General features: G+C 35.8%; 1 protein-coding gene across 17 annotated transcripts in view; it reads left to right on the top strand.

Annotated features, from left to right (window-relative positions):
• The window catches only part of GPC5 (glypican 5), a 609,707-nt gene that overhangs the window by 106,123 nt on the left and 484,444 nt on the right, over positions 1–19,140 (top strand). For all 17 annotated transcript variants that reach the window (XR_013180890.1, XM_077173561.1, XM_054628347.2 and 14 more), the window contains 2 exons: positions 5,729–5,862; positions 9,953–10,078. Coding sequence is in view for 16 of the 17 variants with exons in the window: in XM_077173561.1 (XP_077029676.1) it covers positions 5,729–5,862; positions 9,953–10,078 (260 nt within the window). In the remaining variant the exon portion in view is untranslated. The remainder of the gene's footprint in view (positions 1–5,728; positions 5,863–9,952; positions 10,079–19,140) is intronic.

Raw genomic sequence — 19,140 nt, 5'->3', positions numbered from 1 at the left:
AGTCAAGTAGTCACTGAATAAGAAGACAAAATTTGGAAAGAAAGCAAAGAAAATAATACAGAATTTCTTAATGGTTTTCTTGGGTTGCAAACGTGGTACTTCACCAGTCTCTCCTGACATTAATGGTTGTATATTAACATTTTTCCTGTTCTGAAGGAAAAGCAGATGTTTATTACCTCATGCTTGCTCTCTTGTTTTCAAAACCTTAGATTTTGTCTAGATTGGGAATACTTTAATCTCCCGTGCCATGTGCAATCTCTCATAAATCAAAATGCATTTTTCTTTGAAGGAGAAGTTTGAGATTAAATGAGCAACTGTTCCAAGCAAAAAAAAAACCAAAAAACAAAAACAACCCTAAAACCCCCCCAAACTAACAGAAGGCTGCTGAAGTGCTTGGGAACACTGAAATACTGATGCTCCCTCTTGTGGTTTAGTTGAAATGAAACAAACCAGGGAAACTATAACAGTTTAATGCATTATTTTCCTTGATCAAAATCTTTGGTATTTTTGATTAGTAATCTGGTGCTGGAAATGCTGGCAACTCATCAAGAATCTGTTTCTAGAAGAAAGTATTCGTTTTGTATTTCTAGAATGGAAACTAAAATTTACCACAATTTTATTTGTAACAAATGGGTTTCCAACCAGCATCATATTTCATTCTAGGGTTATTTTGGGGTTGTTAGATTTCAGCTGTCCATTCGCTCATGAACGTTTGAGGGGATTTGACTGGAAGGAATATGGCAAGTTTCTGATCTGACAGAACTGAAAACCACCAGACTAATCACTAGCTAAAACATGCATTAAATAAAACCAGATTATGGCATAGCTAGTCACTTAGACTGTGCTGTGCATTGAGCAACAGGGGAGAAGACACCTGTCTGGGTACAAAACCTCTTGGTCTTTTACTCAGATCTGGCTAGGTGTCAGAATCAGGAGTCTGAAAACTGCCCTTCCCTTTATTTAAAGAATTCCTTTAACTCTTTCATGGTTTTGTTTGGGTTTTTTTTGGTAAATTTAGCAAGCACTGTAAGTTTTTCATACATATATACTAGGATTTCCTGTAAATGGAGGGTGTGTTAGGTGTTTACTAGATTGATCCAGTCTCACAAACCTTCAGGGCATCAGTGTAGCCATAGTCCATGCAGGCATTTAAAACTTGAGTCTACTGAGACTTGGTAAATGTAGTTTGAAGTGCATCACAGGACTGTGCATTGTTTGCTTCAGTCATTTGATGTAAAATAATTTCGGTAGAAATGCTGAGGTCAGAAAGAACCATTTGTGTAGTGGGAAAAAAGAGCAAAAGGCACAAATCAAAACTGAAATAAAGAATGTGACACATTTCACATATTGAGTGTCTGAACTTAGAGAACAGTGTCTGACCATTATTGCTATGATGCTCCCATTATTGTGCAGTCCTGTTTAAATACAAAGGTTTATAATGCTCCAGTTTTCCAAACTGTGAGTAATCATAAGTAGGCATTCTAAGGAATCACACCAAGGAAAATCAAACTGCCATAAAGTTCATGTGTGACACTAATTGCAATTTAACTGCATGGTTATTACAAGAGCTTTTAATTAACTCAGTCATCATACTGTGGCATACAAATTGTGTGTAATAATAGCATGCTGACTATAATGACAATAGGTTTGTCTGAACTGTGAAAATCAGGAGTTTTACAATTTTCAGAGGTTTCTTTTTATGCCCTTAAATATTGTGTGGTATTTAAGAACATTTCAAAAAAGGAAAAAAAAAAAAGGAAAAATCCTAGAAAGTTGCTGAGGCTTGCCTCCTTTAAAATTTTGTGGAAATCTTTAAGTCTCCCTGAAATTCAGTGAGAGGTATCTCACTGAATTCTTTTTTTGATGATATTTCAGTGTCACTTTTCTATTTTCATCCCCTTTGAGGATCATTTTTCACACTCTCTTGTTTTTGAAGCCAAGAAAAATGCTCAGTTTGTGGAAAAATTCAGAGGAAATCCCATTTCAGTGATACTGGAATATACTAAGAATAGATTCTGACCTGATATTGCTGCAAAATGGTCATTTATTAGTTCAGTAGGGTAGTGAGAGCATTGCTCTTCTCTCAAAGTTATGATTCCAGTCTCTCAAGACTGGCAATAATAGCACTGAATGATTTCTCAATTGAAATGTTAATTTTGCAGTCCAAAGACTAAAAATTAGGAAACAATGTAGCTAATGAATATAGTTGAAGTCCTTCAGAAAGCACAAGAAATACGACTAGGTGGTATTATGCTTATCACATGTACTTCTTCCTGTAGATATAAAGAAAGCATTAAAAAATAAATATAAAGCAGAAATTATTATGGGAATTGTATTTATCAGGGTTTTAGACTGTCATCAGCCCTGTACTGGGATGAGTTATAAATTATTTGGCTCACATATAGGCAGAATCGGCACCTGAAGGCAAGGCAAGAGTACATAAGATTTTCATATGCACAAGTTTACTGCAGAAACGAGGTGATAATGAAGACTAGGCAAGTGAGGGAGGCAAAAGTAAATTTGTTATGCACATTAAGTTAATGACATAAAAGTGACAGACACTACTGAACAGTTAAAAACCCCAGGCTGGGTTCGGCTGGGTGAGCAATATTAGCATGGTGTAACCAAACACAGAGAGAAGAACCAACACCACACAAAGCCAGTGGTCCCAGAGGTTTAAATATCACAGATATGAGAAAGGTTACAGAGATGCTGAGATCACCATTGTAAATGCTGAAGTAGCTCATCCTTCAGAAACTGTGTCTGAATAAGAAGTGAGTGCTAAAGAGTGAATTTTGTGCTGCTGCCCTCATTAACAGAACTGAGTTCTCAGCAGTATGATTACTGTTGTGCATATGTTTGTGAGAATGGCAGAGGTGTATGTGGTGCTGTGCGAATGCTTCTTATTACAATTTTCAGAATTTTTCAACACCAGTGAAAAAATCAGATCTTAAGAAGGCATTTCAGATAATTACTGTTTTTTAATGTTATTTTTATATATAAAGTTTACCCAAGATTACTTTTTAAGAAAGATTTTGTATTTGAAACTAAGGTTTGTATTTACATGTATCAGTGAATGCAAATTTCCTACTGTTGCAAATGCATTTCTTGAGACATTGACTCAAAGAGAACAGAGAAAGGCTGTAAGACAGTATTTTGAAACAACTGTCTATGTAAAGCACATGTAAAACAAGTATCATCCATATTCCAAGGCACTATAACTATAAAAATTATTGATTTTCTTTTTTTTTTGGTTCATTTTAACCAGAGGAAAATATAATGAGACTTTACTGTAAATCCAAGAAACACAGATAGCTGTGGATTCTCTTGTTTTCCTAGTGAAGGTGAATGTATATGAGGTTTTTTCAGTTTACTAAAGGTGGAGCTAATTTATTTATTTTTGTCTTCCTTTTTTTTTTCCCCCTTGACCTGAAGGACTGTTACTCATCTGCTCAGGGGCTGCATTAGCCAGCAGGTCACCTCCAGCCTGTTTCCCCTCTGTCCACAGGCTCTCACCCTGCAGTCAGGCTCTGCAAGTGCCTGGGCAGCAAAGGTGCCTTGCTCAGACGTGCAAGGAAGGCACCTGAGACCCATAACACCCTACTTGACCCAGGCCTGTCAGGAGACAAAACATCTGGATATGACTCCTTCCCAAACATCTGGATCTGACTCTCACTCTCTGTTAAACCTATTTTTATTTTTTGTAAGACAAAGAGTAGCTGAAGAGTGTATGGGAAGCTGGAACTGAGGCAAGTCAAACAATCAGTTGCTTTGTCATAGGAGCTGATCATAAGCATAATGCTCCCTGTGTCACATCAGTGAGCATAAAAGAATATGATAAAAGTGAGAAAAATAAAATGATGGAAAAATTATGTGTCTCTGGTATATCTCCATTGTATTGGCACAGAGGGGCTGATGTGATAAGCTGCTGCAGAGGCTGGCACTGAAGGAGCAAACTTGCATAAGGATGCATGAAGCATAGAAAAGGTGTAGAGACTTGCAAGGGGGGAAAATGGGGAGTCCAGTTAAGCTACTGGAATAAGCTTTAATGTGTTCTGAGGAAGAAGTACTGGGAGAAATGGAGGGAAGTAGGTTTGAAACTGAATTTGAAGACAAAAAGGAATGTAGTAAGATGCTGTCCTGAGAGACACTGCCTCTAAGAAGAAACATTGAGATGAATGCCTCAAGTGATGTTCAGAGTGTAATCCCTTAAAGGACAGTAGTCATATGTCCAGAGATAACTGTCTTGCAGGTAAATTCAGGCATGTCATTTGAAGGGGGTCAAAACTATAACTTGGCTGCCTGCGTTGTGACTTGGGAATCACTCCCTAAAAGGACCCCTCACTTTCAACTTTACCTTCATTTTCAAATCATAAGGTGAACACAATTTCTTATGCAGTAATAATGCTGATTCTTTCTTCTTTTCACTGACCTAAGCAAGTGCATTCAGCAGTGTTTCATTATCGCCACATACAACATGCATGCCAACAAACTCATTAGAATTAAATGTGTTTTTTCTATTTTAAATTTTAAATGTGTTTCTTAACTAACTCTATAGGAGTTCTTAGTTGGAAAGATGGTCCATAAGACTTGCATTTCTCTCTTTAATGCATGATGATAACTTGAAAATGAGATTTATTTGCTGTCTCTGTTCCTACATGTGGGAATATAAAATAGGAAACAATAATCCTTGTTGGATTATTGGAGCATACACACTCCTTCCTTCACATGGTAGCATTTTGAATATGTTTCTGCTTCAAGATATCTGCCTTAGAGACCACATTGATCTCCTCTCTCCCTTTTTCTCTCTAAAAGTTGACTACCTAATGACTACCAAGTTTTTGTGTCACATACAGTATTAGTTTTTCACCAGTGCCAGTTTACACAAATGCATGCTGTTCAGCCTGCTTAATATATCTTATCAGATGTGATTACAAGCATAACTATTTCTTATTAAATAAATATATGTATATGCCTAATATTTTATTCAATGACTAAGAAGAGTAATGAGCTATGGATGTGATGTCCTACGTCATACAAAATGCTCAGTATCCCGTTTTACAAAGAAGAAATGAGACTTCATGTGAATTTTTATCTGTTGACACCTTGTACTCTGATGTAGATCAGAAAGCCAGACATAAAATTCCTTGATATTGTCAACATCTGTGGTCCAATATCATTAAACTTACATCTTGGGTCACTGCTTAACATCTTTCAATGTTGTAATGCAAGTTTCCAGCATGCTAACTGTTCACTATATCTTTGTGTAGCTGGGCTGAACATGCAATAATAATTCATCAGCCCTGAAAGAAGGCACAAAGTTCAATGCGTATTAAAAATGTGATTGGGATACATTACGGAAAAAATGGAAATGTGCTGCCGTTCACAACAATCATCTTCTCTGAGGATGCTGGTACAGTCTACATAAAAATACACTTCCTTATGGGAAAAAAGCACCACAATCAATAAGATACATAGTGACTTTCTTACACCCTTGGTATCCCTTAAAAAGGAATGCTTTTACTATTTTTTCTACTATGAAATGACTAATTATATGTTTGCTGCATTCATTATAGATACACTGTTACACAGTATGATAATTAATTATGCTTTTTGTAGCTTAGTCTTTCTTTCTCGTTAAAATGTAATGAAACTGAATTGAGAGATACATAACAATTGTTGCTTACGTGTTTTCTTTACTTCTTTTTGTGGCTTTTTTTCCTTTTAGGTGAATAAGATATGTGGTCCTCCTGTAAGGAAGCCTAAACAGTCTCCAGGTTGCTCCTTTGATCAGAACAAAGATAATCAAGTGTTGAAGATGTTCTCCAGAGACAGCAAACAAACACTCACCAACAGAAGAAAGTAAGACATTAGTTTTACAGCCAGAAAGAAAGAATAAAGTAAGCCATTAATTTTACAACAGGGTAGATTATGCTCAATGCAATGGCCTGCATTACTAGAGAAAAAAAGACTCCAAAGAATGTAACATTTTAGCAACACAGTCTACTCTGTTACATTTTGGAAAGGCTAATTTCAGGACTAGATTTTGTTTTCAGAAGTGATGGACATATGACCAGAGTCATTTGGTGTGGTTTAAATTATTTAGGAGGGTGGATAACATTGATAGAATATGCATATTGGCTCTATGTGTAATTTTTGAAACTGCATTTAAACTTTACATATCAGCAGGTATTATTAAATCTGACAAAAAATGACTGTAGCTTTTTACAGAAAACTATTTGTACAAGCTGATAAAACAAAAAATGAATGACTTTTCTTACATATCTTTCTGCTGTAAAAAACAGACAACTAAGCATTCGGGACTGAATCTTGAAAGCCTTGTTCAAGGAAGACCTGCTGTTTTGTTTTTGTTTTTTTTTTCTCTGACTCTTTTTCTGGGATGTAGTGAATTGAAGTGACTGCAGAGGCTTGGAGATTTCATTTAAACCTGGCTCAGCATTTCAGGGTGAACTTTGTGTAACTGTGTGAGTTAGGTGTTTGAGCTGCCATTACAGTCCATGGAAAGGAGAAGTCATTTTAGCTGCCCACACATCTGTAAGCATCCAGTGCCATTCAGAGATACCCTGGGGTATCCCAGCTGATCCTCTCCTGCCCAGAAGGATGCAGGTGTCCCCTAAGTTGTATCATAGAGTTCAAGCCTGACAGAGTTGAAGAAGTGTTTGGAACATACTCTCAGGCACATGGTGAGACTCTTGAGGGTGGTCCTGTGCAGGGCTAAGAGTTGGACTCAAAGATCCGTGTGAGTCCCTTCCAAATCAGCAGATTCTGTGGTTCTGTGGTGGCTTCCAGCTTTCTGCAGATATCTTAGGTAGTTGAAGGAATCTCAAAGGCCAGTCTATATTTAGAAAAGTCAATCAGGTTTTTGATGACCATAATAGCACTCTAAGGCATTAGGAATGTTGCAGTTAAGATTAAAGGCTCCATTATGCAAATAAAGTACAAAGTTAAAATCAGAAATTTCATTTCTGTCATAGTGTCACAGAGAAGTTTTCTTTGTCCTCTTTTTCTTCTCATTTCACTTTGTAGTGCAGAAGGAAACAGAAGTGAGAGAATTGCAGGGAATAATTGCTCACTCCTGATGTCCGGAGAAGAAAAGGTGCCTCTGAGCTTCAAAGGCAAACCATTCTTCTCAGTGTCAGGACCTTCAGTTACTAAATAGTGAAAAAAACCCAAAACAATGCAAAATATAAATAGAGGGTTTTACAAACATTGTGGTCACAGAAAGATATGCAAACCAGAAGTTTGCTTTAGCCAGCACAGATGTTTGTCAGTGAAGACCCCATTACATGGGTGCATGTTTCTCAGTTAAATGCAAGTTCTTGATGTTTTCTGATTGCTAACACTCTGCAAACACAATACCATATTCTAAAATCTCACTTAAACCAGGACTGTTCCATGTTTCAAAGCAGAAACACTGTATTGACCTCAGGGAGATCATCTGAGAGACCTTCAGGGGCATGAAAGGCAGTGGGCAACACAAAGCAACACTGTTTTCCCTTTCCTTCCCTTCCCTTCCCTCTCACCTGTCTGAGATTCTAGAGATGCTTCTTCATGGCATGCAAACTGCACCAAAAAGGGGAAGGCAAAGAAATTTTGAAATTCTCTGATGCAGATTGCAGTTTAACAACTTCCTATCTGCTATCATCTGCAGTTGCTGCCTCCTGGATCACCTCCTTCCTTATTAGGCACAGTCACTTTACATTTCACTTTATATTCCCATAGCAACTGTGAGAACCTCACGTGGAAGTGACTTCAGCAAGTGCTTGCAGCCTGCTCTTAAGGAAGTGCTCTTCTCTAACTCCACCTTATTTACCTCCTATGGTACTTCTGTTTTCCAAATGCATGTCCAGATGAAAGTTTACATTTTAAAGTACATGTTGGGCTGCTGTTGCCTGAACTTCTCCTGAATTATTTTTACCATTGGACCTAAGCTGGTATTTTCTGGTACTATTTGGTACAAGAAGAAAAAGAAATGTCTCCTTTCTTTTGATGCCAAAAAATTGTTAGATGAATTTTAAAAAATCTAAGCAAAGCCTTTCATAGCAACATACCAACTTGGAAGTATTGTAATGCTTTTTTCTCCAGACCTGTAAACAGCTTCTAGTACAGAGAATGAAATTGTTAAAAAAAGAAAAAGATAAAAGAAGAATATTTCTGAAAAAACAGATAAAAAGTATCTTCAGCTTCCACTGACTGTAATTGCACATTCGTGGTCAGCTGCCTATAATTACATCCTATCTGGTCTAGAGGATGATCATGTGAAAATTGACATTCATACCATTTGCCCTTCTAACTACTTTGGTCAGACATTAACAAGGGCTGAAATCAGTTATTACTTCTCTATTAAATTTATCTTTGCCTCAGGACATATTTACTAATAAACCAAATGACCTTTCTGTTAGAATGCAGTTTGTGGCAAGATATTATGACAGCTACATTTATTTATTTTTATTTCTTCTTCAGAAGAAATTCCAACTGTGTCACTTTGAGAGGACTCTCTAAACACTATTTTTCAGCCAGAATGTAAACATAAAGAATGGACAAAATCAAAATCAATCCACTCAATGGCATTTGGAGGGAAATTGCAAAGCCACTATGCACACTGGATTCAATTTTGGGCGTGGAGAAATAAAAGATGTGATTATTCATGGCTAGGAGAGTGTGGATGAATCATATTTAAAACCTAATGCACATAGGCAATTATATGTTGCATAGTCAAAATTGACCCTACATGGGATTTTTCAGAACTGCAGTTTTAGAATTAGTAGGGCACTCACATCACATTTAATAGACATAGTAAATCAAAACCACTCTGGTTTGTGTAAAATATTTGCCCTATTACATGAAAGAATGTATGGCTTTTTAAAATGACGGACAGTAAAAAATCACTGATGTTTTATCTGTTTTAATTTGAAGTAAACAATACTGAATAATTTAATTCCCTGTAGCATATAGTCCTATGGTATCTAAATATAGGGAAATATATATACAATTTCTGGCATTTTTTCACAGCTCCAGACACTATAAAAGGAGTTAACATAAAGTGGAGCTTGCTGGGTTACAGAGCAATGAGTACAGCATTTGGTGGGGCTTTTCTGTGTGCCTGCAGGTCACAGATAACTCAGTAATGTGTCATGTTCCATTTCAGAATGAATAAGTATTTTAATTTTTCCCAGTTAGAAAGGGTCTCCCAGGAAGAGATTTTCAATTCATAAACAAACAATTTATATTAAATATCACAATTCTGTTAAGAACATACCAACTAAAAAGTAGTTCATTTGTTTTGAATTAAATACAAAACCTTATCACTACCTCTGAGCATCTTTAAAATTATTTAAAATTTCAATAAATAATTTATAACCTGCCAGCACAGCACATGGTAGAACTGATACAGTTCTTCAGATGGTTATTTAAATCTTTACTAAATACTGAACTCCTACATCTTAAACCCATTTTACCTGAATCTTGAGTTGCTGCATAACTTTAAAATTTTGTAGTATTTGTAAAGATAAGTAGGGGACTTTTTGTCAGCACTTTTGGAAAACAGGAGAGGAGACTTATTCATCTCCACCTATATTTTGCTTTTTTTTTTTTTTTTTGAGCATTTTTTCATCTATTTGCCCAACTATAGCATTGCAAGCTGCATCACTACAATGCAAGAAAATTTCAGGCTGAAAGAAATAGTTCTGTTCCAGAGCATATGTAAAGTAGGGTTTTTAATTTAAGCAATGGGAGTATCAACTTTGTAAACTAATGGAGTGTATCTAAAAAAATCAAACTCATCTATTGACAGATTGAGTTAAAATACCACCGGAACCAGTGGAGAGTAATGGAATGAAGACATTCCTTCTGTTTTAGAAACGCACAGCAGCAGGGCAGCTCAGTGTTGCTGGCTGGCACTGACAATTATTTCTGGGCTTCCTGTGTGCAGGGAGTTCGTCCGGCACCTGCGGCCGTACAGAGCCTTTTACGGCGGCCTGGCGGATCAGCTGTGCGCCAGCGAGCTGGCAGCCGCCGACGGGCTCCCCTGCTGGAACGGAGGAGATCTTGTAAGAAGGTACCTTCCTGGCTCACTTCCCTCTATTTTCTGTCCATTGTAAGTCAAGTTTTGCTAAAACAGCTTCTGTTCCAGTCAGGTATGGTGTTTCCCCTCTGTCTGTGGCAAGATGAGTTTGAAAATTGCACAAGCATGGGATCCCTTTTCTCAGGCTTGACCTGTACACAGTAAATAAAATCTTCCTGCATCTCTGTTTGGGAAAAAGAAAAAAAGAATTCCAATGTTCTTCAGACATTTTTACCTCAGATTTGCAGCACCTAAACATACACTGGAAAAGAAGCTGGATTGGCATTTACAAAATACAGTTGTACGAAAAGAATATGGATTTTTGTTTGAGCTTGGTCTTTATAAAATGCTGCTTTTAATGCAGTGTGTGGTCAGAGACTCAAGCTTAAAACCTTCTCTGGCTCTGAAGTATGAAGTAATCTCTTAATATATATTGTTTCCCATGAGAGAACTAAAAGTTAAATGTGAAGATAAAACATTTTAGAAGTGAAACATGTATTTTTTATATATGCAGCATCTTGGGAGACATCATTCAGCAGCAGTGGCAAAGAAGAGATAATAAACTGCTACAGTCCTAGATATGTGTCTCTGGGATCAGTGTATTACACAGCTTATAAAACACTTGCATTTTTGGATGGCAGAAAGATTTTCAGAGAGCTGATCTCTGTGTTTTTGTTTTATTGCTTTGATCACCAAAACAAGTATTTCTCTGAGCAGGAAATCCTTCCCTTCCTGATGACAGAGACCAAAATACTGAAATGAAAATGAAAATGATTATGTTAATGTTGTGTGGATTAGTAGGTAGTATCAAAAGTCATATCAAAGAGGGCTGTGAGGAGAGTTGGTAAAGCTAACTGAGGTAGTATCAGAAGTCATATCAAAGAGGGCTGTGAGGAGAGTTAGTAAAGTGTGAGCTACCAAATAGGGAGAGCAGTGGGCAATATGCAGCTTTAGGTATCTCTAAAAAGTTAGGTAGGAGTTGTCATTTATTAATTGATACATGAGGAAACTTAGTGGCCATCCTTTTATCAAACAGCTACAGGCCCACTTCCCTTTATCTTCTCGGGCAGTCCCGTTCTTTGGCAGCACCAAAGTCCAGTGAATGGTTGACTCCCTTGGCAGTCTCACTGGCAACCTTTGTCCAAGGATCTCAACAATCTTCTGAAGAGGCTGTGTTCCTTCTTTAGGTAACTGTATTTGAGATTTAATCTCAACTTTACCTCCTTGCTTTTGTTTTTCTGACCATTCCATGGTTCACTTAAAGTATTCCTATCAAATATTTCAGTAACAATATGAAAGGATGATCTTGTAATTACAAGATTTCCTGAGAACGAAGTTCTTCTATCATTACTTGTGGCTGCTTATATACTTACTATTAATATATTAGATATTTTCAAACCCTTTCTTATTTTATCATATGATACTATTATACTGTATCCATTATTATGTTATATGATTATGTGTAATTTAACAGTTATGCTAATATATATGTATAGGCTACATATATGTTTATATATATATTTTTATATATGTATATATAGGTATATATATATATATATATATATATATATATATATATACACAATGTTTTTAATATTGGATCCACCCAAGAGATATAATGGATGACAAAAGCACTGTATCTTAAAAGTAAGGAGTAACACTTTGTTATTATTTTAACATAAAAATTTCCTTAACTAAAATATTTTGTCTTTGTATATATATTAATGCACATATATTTATATTTTTGGTCAGTACATGTCAGTGTCAGTTTCCTGAAAGAGCTGAGATGTAGACAGTAGAAGTACAGAATGATTGTTAAAACCAGAAGAGCAGGAAACCCTGAGTTACTCTGGATTATCAAATGGAGCTGAGACCTGCAGATTAGTTCCTACTCAAGACCTCTGATTGTACACTAAATACATTGTGGTGCACAATCTCCTGTTTCAGTATCTTCATGAAGGCACTCAGATCTGTCCTAGACTCAGATCTTCCACTTCTTCATTTTGCCTTCTTATTCAGTCCAAATGCCCTTTGTTCAATTGTATTTGTTTATATTTGTTTTTTTGTATCTGAAGGGGGGAAAGCTTTCCTGCACTTTGACCAAGACAAGGTTTTTTTTTTTACTGTTAGTATTGTTATTACAGAAGTGATGACCTAGGAAGAAGTGTCTAGTATCTGCTTTTATAATGGTTGGGATGCATAGCAAGCATTTAAAATATATTCTGCTTAAACATTAGCAAGAGTTTTCTACTGACAAGGACAAAAATAAGTGGCTTTATTGTCCAGCATCTACATAAAGAAGGATTTTTAAGAATAGGCAAGGTAGGCACTGAGAAATGATGCAGCAAAAGCTGATTTTTCTTAGTGATGTGGAAATAAATTGGATAACTTCTTAAAATCTCCTCTAGCCCTATGATTCTGAAACCAGGATTATCTAAATCCTGTGTTGCTCAACTTCTATTGTCCTGATGCCAGGATACTGTGACATTTTAGAAGCAATAATGACTGAGCAGGCATCTTTGTTTTTCTCTCTAAATACTGAAGAACCTATACACTCGCTCTCTTTACTCTTTTTTTTCTCTCCTCATCCTCCCTTCCCACTAATAGAATAATAAATAACAATACTGATGAACTCATCAGTGCATCTCACCAGTGTTTCTGGCACTGATGGGGAAAAGTCTACATTGTTCACATTAGTTAAAAACAAATAGATTTTATCTGTTTTGAGATTTTTCATTCTTTTCCATCTGTTTTTGCCTTCTGTTTCAAAAACATGTGCCATAGATAGCTGCTGATGACTGAAATTTGGACTTGACACAAGAAAACAATATAATGAACTATGTATTGATGGTCTATCAGGACCTGTGGAGATTGCTTAGCCTGCTTGCTGTGTTTCAAGCTCCAAGTAGCAAAAAGCCCTGAAGACAGATGAATGATGAAAAAAAAATCTTTGCAGTTTTTCATTTTCCTATTTTGTGCATCTTTCTAAAGGAAGCATTTCAAAGGTTTTAACACTGACAATATTGGGTATCAGTTAAATCTTATAACCTTTGCCTTCTCTAATGCTATCCAAGAGATTATCAAGCCTGGATGGGAAAAGGTCAGAAAATGAAAAACAGTATTATTGAAATGAAAGCTTACTTAACAGTTTACATTTCATACACTTCAGCTGTCCCATTTTTGGTTTAAGCCTTCTTTTCTTTTTTCTTTTTTTTTTTTTTCCAAATCACAATGCCATGGAAATATGGCCCTTGATTCTGCAATTCTAGAAATTGTTCTGTGTCTAGTAGTTCACCCAGTAAAGGCTCATGCTTTCATGAAGACCTCAGACCAGAATTCTCACATTCCTGCACTCATGCCTGGCAGGATCAGTAGTGGCCAGGACTTGCAGGAGCAAGACCAGTCTCATGAGATGTGTGTCACTGCAGCATGAGATGAGGCACAAGACTCAGAGGAGTCTTCTGCCTCTCCCCTGTCTTACCCAATTGTGTGACTGCAGTGGTCTAGCATGAAATTGAAATTCAAACTTCACTTTCAAAGCCACAGCCAAGTGTTTTGATGATGTACCTGGAATTTGGTGTTATAAGATTCATTAAGTTCAATAGAAAAAGAGGAATTGAAAGTAGTAAGTTATGCACTACCAAAGCATATGAGTTTGGATTTTCAGTGGCATCTTAGCATTAAACTAAAGTAACAGGAGCTATGTAAATAGACTGAGATTGTTCCACTTCACAAACATAAAGAGATTTAACTGACATTTATACAGCTTTGGTTGTCCAGAGAGCCTGGCTAGAATGTGAAGAGAGATAAATTAAAAATACACAGAGGAGAGCATAATATATACTGTACATCTCGGGACCAGCAACTTAACTGAAATAAAAATAGATGTGAGTGAAAAAAATAGTAATATTTTGTGTGTTGAAGGATTCAGGAGTAATGGAGATTATTAAAAACAGCTAATCAAGTTTTGAAGGAAGAGTTTCATATAAAGCGCATATCTGAAGTATCCAAATTAAGAGAAATTAAACAGCATGATTGATTTTAATTGCTGAGCAAATCGTTAAAAAGTGATTATAATAAGCATCTCTCATCAAATAAATACTTAGCTTTAGCACAGCTCTTAGGCTGGGCAAATCTTCTCTTTTGGTTCTTAAGTATTCTGAAACTACAGCAATCCTGTTCCTGTTCTTACCCAACAAAAGAAGATAAATGGTTATATATAGGGATATTAATAAATTGATTTCAGTTTCCTTCTATTTGAGCTGATCATCACTTTTTAAAACAAGGAAGAATGTAAACTGCCATCTAAGGCACCACTTGAGACCTGATGTGCCTGAGCAACTTAAAGTAGGAACAGCCTGTTATGGCTTTTACTGCTTTGCCCAATAGGCTGCTGCCAACAAGGACCAGTGACAGATCATAGAGAAAAAACAACTGTAATCTTAAACTTCCTCAAAACATGCAAATTTGCAAATGCCTGGCCCAGAATTGTGAGCATTCAAACTTCCCACGAACTCAAAAATCTTCACACCACTAGCTTTCCACAAGAGAACCAGAAATTTTCAGATGCCAAAGCACTGGGTCAGTTTAAGAGGGGCTGATGATATGCATTTCTGTGTCAACATCGAAAAGACATGAACTGGCATAAGATCCCTTTGTTTATAATAATTTTAGGGTTTGTTCCCTATTTTGCTGTGAGTTATAACAATAAAAGTAATTCCTGCTTTAATATTGGTAATATCTGTTCTCAGTATATACTTAGATAAATCTCATGTCGCTTCAGGATGGAATGGATTTAATTACATAAAATCAGCAAAGTATGTATTGCATTTGATAACCTCAAAATAAATGTTCTACTTTTCCTTTTGTTTGCTCAAGCAAATAATATCATTTTCTGTATTGTTTGCCTAGAATCATTGCACTTGTTTGTCGTGCACAGCAGAGCCTCTAATAGAAGTGTTCTGACAGTGGGTGAATTAATTTCTATTAGGTTGGTAATAATTTACAAATTGTATTGACTTTTAAAATTAAAAACATGATTAGCACCATGCTAAATAAACTGTAGCATTTATAAAGTCACAGAAGACTATTCAAAGGTAGGCATGAGAAAGAACAGTAACAAAGAATATCCCAAGTTGGAATTATTGCATCATCATGCCTTCATTTTGGAAGGTTTTCGCTTTTCATTTTACACAGTCATAGAAGAATAAGAAGCACAATTTAATATTAGTGATTTGATGACTCTTAAAGGTTTTCCAGGTGAATTCAGGACTACTTTACTACAATTTATAACATGAAAGAATGGAGGCAATACAAATAAAAATCTATTGTCTCCTTTTTGTATAAGGGTTCATATTGAAACCAAGGAAAATTCATGCCGGAGACTTTGATGTGTAGTTCAAAAACAAAACTTGCATAGAATAAATAACTATGAGTCACAATAGATTATACTAGACAGAAAGTTTGTGCCTCATTGAAGTTCTTATAAAAGAAATATGCTCTTACTGAATTCAACTTACATATACAGGTTCTCTTTCAAATAGTAAGTTTAGTGATATTTTACAATTTCACACACTGATACTGTGAAACTTTTTGTATTTCTAAACCCAGTTATTTATCACCTCTAGCCATGGCAATTTGATAAACCACCCTCAATGAGTTATTTAAACAATATTTTGGATTGTGAAATATTGTCTATGGGGTCTTCTTTCAATGTAATGCCCACAGCAGTTTTCTGTTAACTCTCTAACTTTACCAGTCCAGAGAGGAGACTTCAATGTAATAATGTTCAGCACTGCAGCATTTACAGATATTCCTTTCAACCTTCATATTATTATGTAACCTCTGCTGAAAACTTTTTCTCTTGGCAGCTATAGGTCAGATTTTCGTTGAGCATCCTGCACTGACTGTGAAAGTGTGCTTTTGAAACTTATATTGTGCTGAGGGTTTTGCTTTTTACATTTTTACAGATGACATAGATACTCAAGCAGGGTGCCTTTAAAGGTCTGGAAATTGGTTGGGAGACTATGTGAAAACCACACATTTTTCTTATGAGCCTAATTGTGAAACTTTTCAGAAAGTTTTTCTCTATATAAGAAAAAATGCAATATGTAGTCCTATTTTGATGAATATTCTATAGATTTTTATTTGTACAGATTGGTATTTTTACTGTCATTTATATAGTACAGATGACAAAAGATTGGTATTCATACAGTTTTATTAATTCGTTCAAAAATTAGCTCATTCATTATTTTTTCTAGAAATATTATTCTTTCCAGTTTTATCAAATATTTCTTGCTGCTTTTGTAGTCAAAAGAATCATTAGATCCTCTCTAATGAAGTAAAACTAATCTGCCATTTAGAACTGTTAGTCTATTAGCATGTACTTCAAAATATCATTTTTCCTTCTTAATAAAAGTTATGGGTTCTTATCTTCTTTAGCAGCTCAGCTTCTACTTACTTGTATTCCTTTAGAATTATGATTGGAAGTGCAAATTGTCTTATGTCCATTAAAATTACTATTTTGTTCTGTTTCCATTGTAACACTGCATTTCTAGGGTCAGAGTTTTTTAGCAGTACTCCACAAGTGGGCTCTCAGGAAAATTAAGCTGCATTAATGAAGACTATGAATTTAGTAATCAGTGATGTTAGCTCATTTTTTTTTTCTCAGTTCATTGAATAACCCAAACTGAAGCTACTTTAATTCAGAAGAAATTTTAATTTTTAAAATGTAGTGTTCCACACAGAAATGTAATGAGGCAACCCAGTTAATGCCTACCTGCTATGAGTGCTTCTGTGACAGCTCTCTCTGAAAAAAGACTGAAGTGAAACCCAGTGAAAAGGACATAGGTACACCCATGTATGCCATGCTGCGGCCTTAGTAAATGATCAAGCACTAATGTGAATAGTCACATCCAAATCTGAAAGGTCTTCATGTTCAGGTAGCACCTAAAATATCAGAAGTTATTATAAGAGATCAAAGCAGCTGAACCAAATTGTTGCATTCACACAACAGAAGACTGCAGATTCTTCCTAAAACCATGCTTTATACATATGAGACACGGAAAGGAAATTAGAAGCATGAAAGCCAGTCCAATATTACGAGTTGTCTTTCTTTAAGAATAAACAAGATATCTCTGCTACCAGCAAGACCTTCCTTCAAACTGTTGGGAATCTTTATGCGTATTTGAGAAAATCCCTTGGATGGAGGGGTTGCACTCTAGTGCTCTGCTGTATAGTAAGATGTAGCTTCTCTTCCTTAGTCTGAGGAGTGAATCTCTGTCATGTTAAACACATTTATGTCTTATGTTAATAAGAGCTTGCCATGTTGAAACTTGTGTTATTCTTGATCTTACGTACTCCAGGTATTTGTGTGAAGAAATGCAAGTCTGAATGGGTCTCTTGGCCTCTTTTTCAGTGAAGAGATAAATGGAACCTTGTAGGGTGCAATTAGTTTCGTTTTCCAAATAGTTTGATAGAACTTCCTAGAAGGACTTTTTCTCCCCTCTATAAAGGGCATCAGTATAAAAGTACTGATAGAATTTATGTTATAATAGGTTAAAATATCTAGTAACTCAAGCTAATACAGAGTATCCATGCTGAGACAAAAAAAACAAAAAAAACTGAAGAGGAAATATTACAGGTGGTAGACTAATCCAGAGCAGCTATGTCTAAGTGTTTGAGATATTTCACTTGAAAACTAGGTACCTATATTTATCCATATACTGCAGGTAATATCATATAATACTGTTGATCTATTTTTGTTAGTACTGATCTTCAGGTCAAAGTGATGTATTAAGCTCACTGAGATAAGCTGTATTAAAAAATTATACAAGACAAAGCATCAGTTTAATTCTTCCTCAGTAATTTGGGTCAAGGATGGAACATATTCTTGAATAAGGCACTAAACCTTGCATTTCACATAGTTTTTCAAAGTTTCAGTTTAAATGTAAGATGAAGTTGGGGATGGATTTGGAGAAAATTAGAGTGTTTATGAAAAGAAGATTAATTTTCCCTGTTTCCTTAGCCTGTTTTCACTGTGGGTGATGTTATTCTGTCTAGAGCTCCAGATTTTAAGTCTTCAGCCACAGAATCACAGAGTAACAGAATGGGTCAGGTTGAATGGGACCACAAGGGTACATCTGGTTCAGCCTCCCTGCTCAAGTAGGGTCCTCCCAGGGCACATGGCACAGGATTGTGTCCAGACAGTTCTTAAATATCTCCAGAGAGGAAGACTCTGCAATTTCTCTGGGCAAGGTTCAGTTCTTATAAACAGTTATTATAAACTGTTATTAACAGTTCTTAAAGCAGTTCTTATTAAGTGCTATAAAAACCTGTATGTTCATGTCATTTTTGCAAATATGGCAATGACAATATTTGAGACATTCTTATGTTCCTGTATAAAATAGGTTATGAGCAATCGTTATTTTAATATGCATCACTCTCATACCCTGATGTCTTTAAAACATCTGAATCACACATTAGTACAACAGCTACAGATGAAGTAACAAGCCTAGCCCATGTTACATCTAATAAATACGCATTTTTTCATTGTTTAGTTAAGTATTTCTGGAATCTAGAAAGATAGCAGGGCAGACAGCTAATATTATTCAGTACAAACATTAAAACAACTCGCTCTTTTCTACTTAAGGAAGAAACGTATATAAGTAGTGCCTCCTGAAATCCTTGAACAGAAGATGTTTAAAATAAATAAAAACTAATTGAAAAAATCCTACCAGTGTTTTTGATATAAGGAGGTTTTATCTTGCAGTGAAAAGTATTAAACATTGTCAGTTAACACATTGCAATTTCTGAATTATTGAAGAACACTGAATGGTGTTGGGGTGCTAGACAGGAGCTAGCTGTTGGAGAGAGATGGCATAAACCATTGTAGGGCTTTTTTGAGCAAGAATATCTAGATAAATTTTACTAGCCCTGGATGACATATATTTCTAGTACAGGAAGGTTTTTACTATGATCAAACCCAACAAAATCTGAGATTAGAAAGACTGCCATTCAGCGTTTTGACAGCACAGACTGTATTCACAGAGATCCAC

This window comes from Agelaius phoeniceus, chromosome 2, assembly GCF_051311805.1.
Source record: "Agelaius phoeniceus isolate bAgePho1 chromosome 2, bAgePho1.hap1, whole genome shotgun sequence".
NCBI classification, from domain to species: domain Eukaryota; kingdom Metazoa; phylum Chordata; class Aves; order Passeriformes; family Icteridae; genus Agelaius; species Agelaius phoeniceus.
This window is presented reverse-complemented; position numbering and strand designations above follow the sequence as displayed.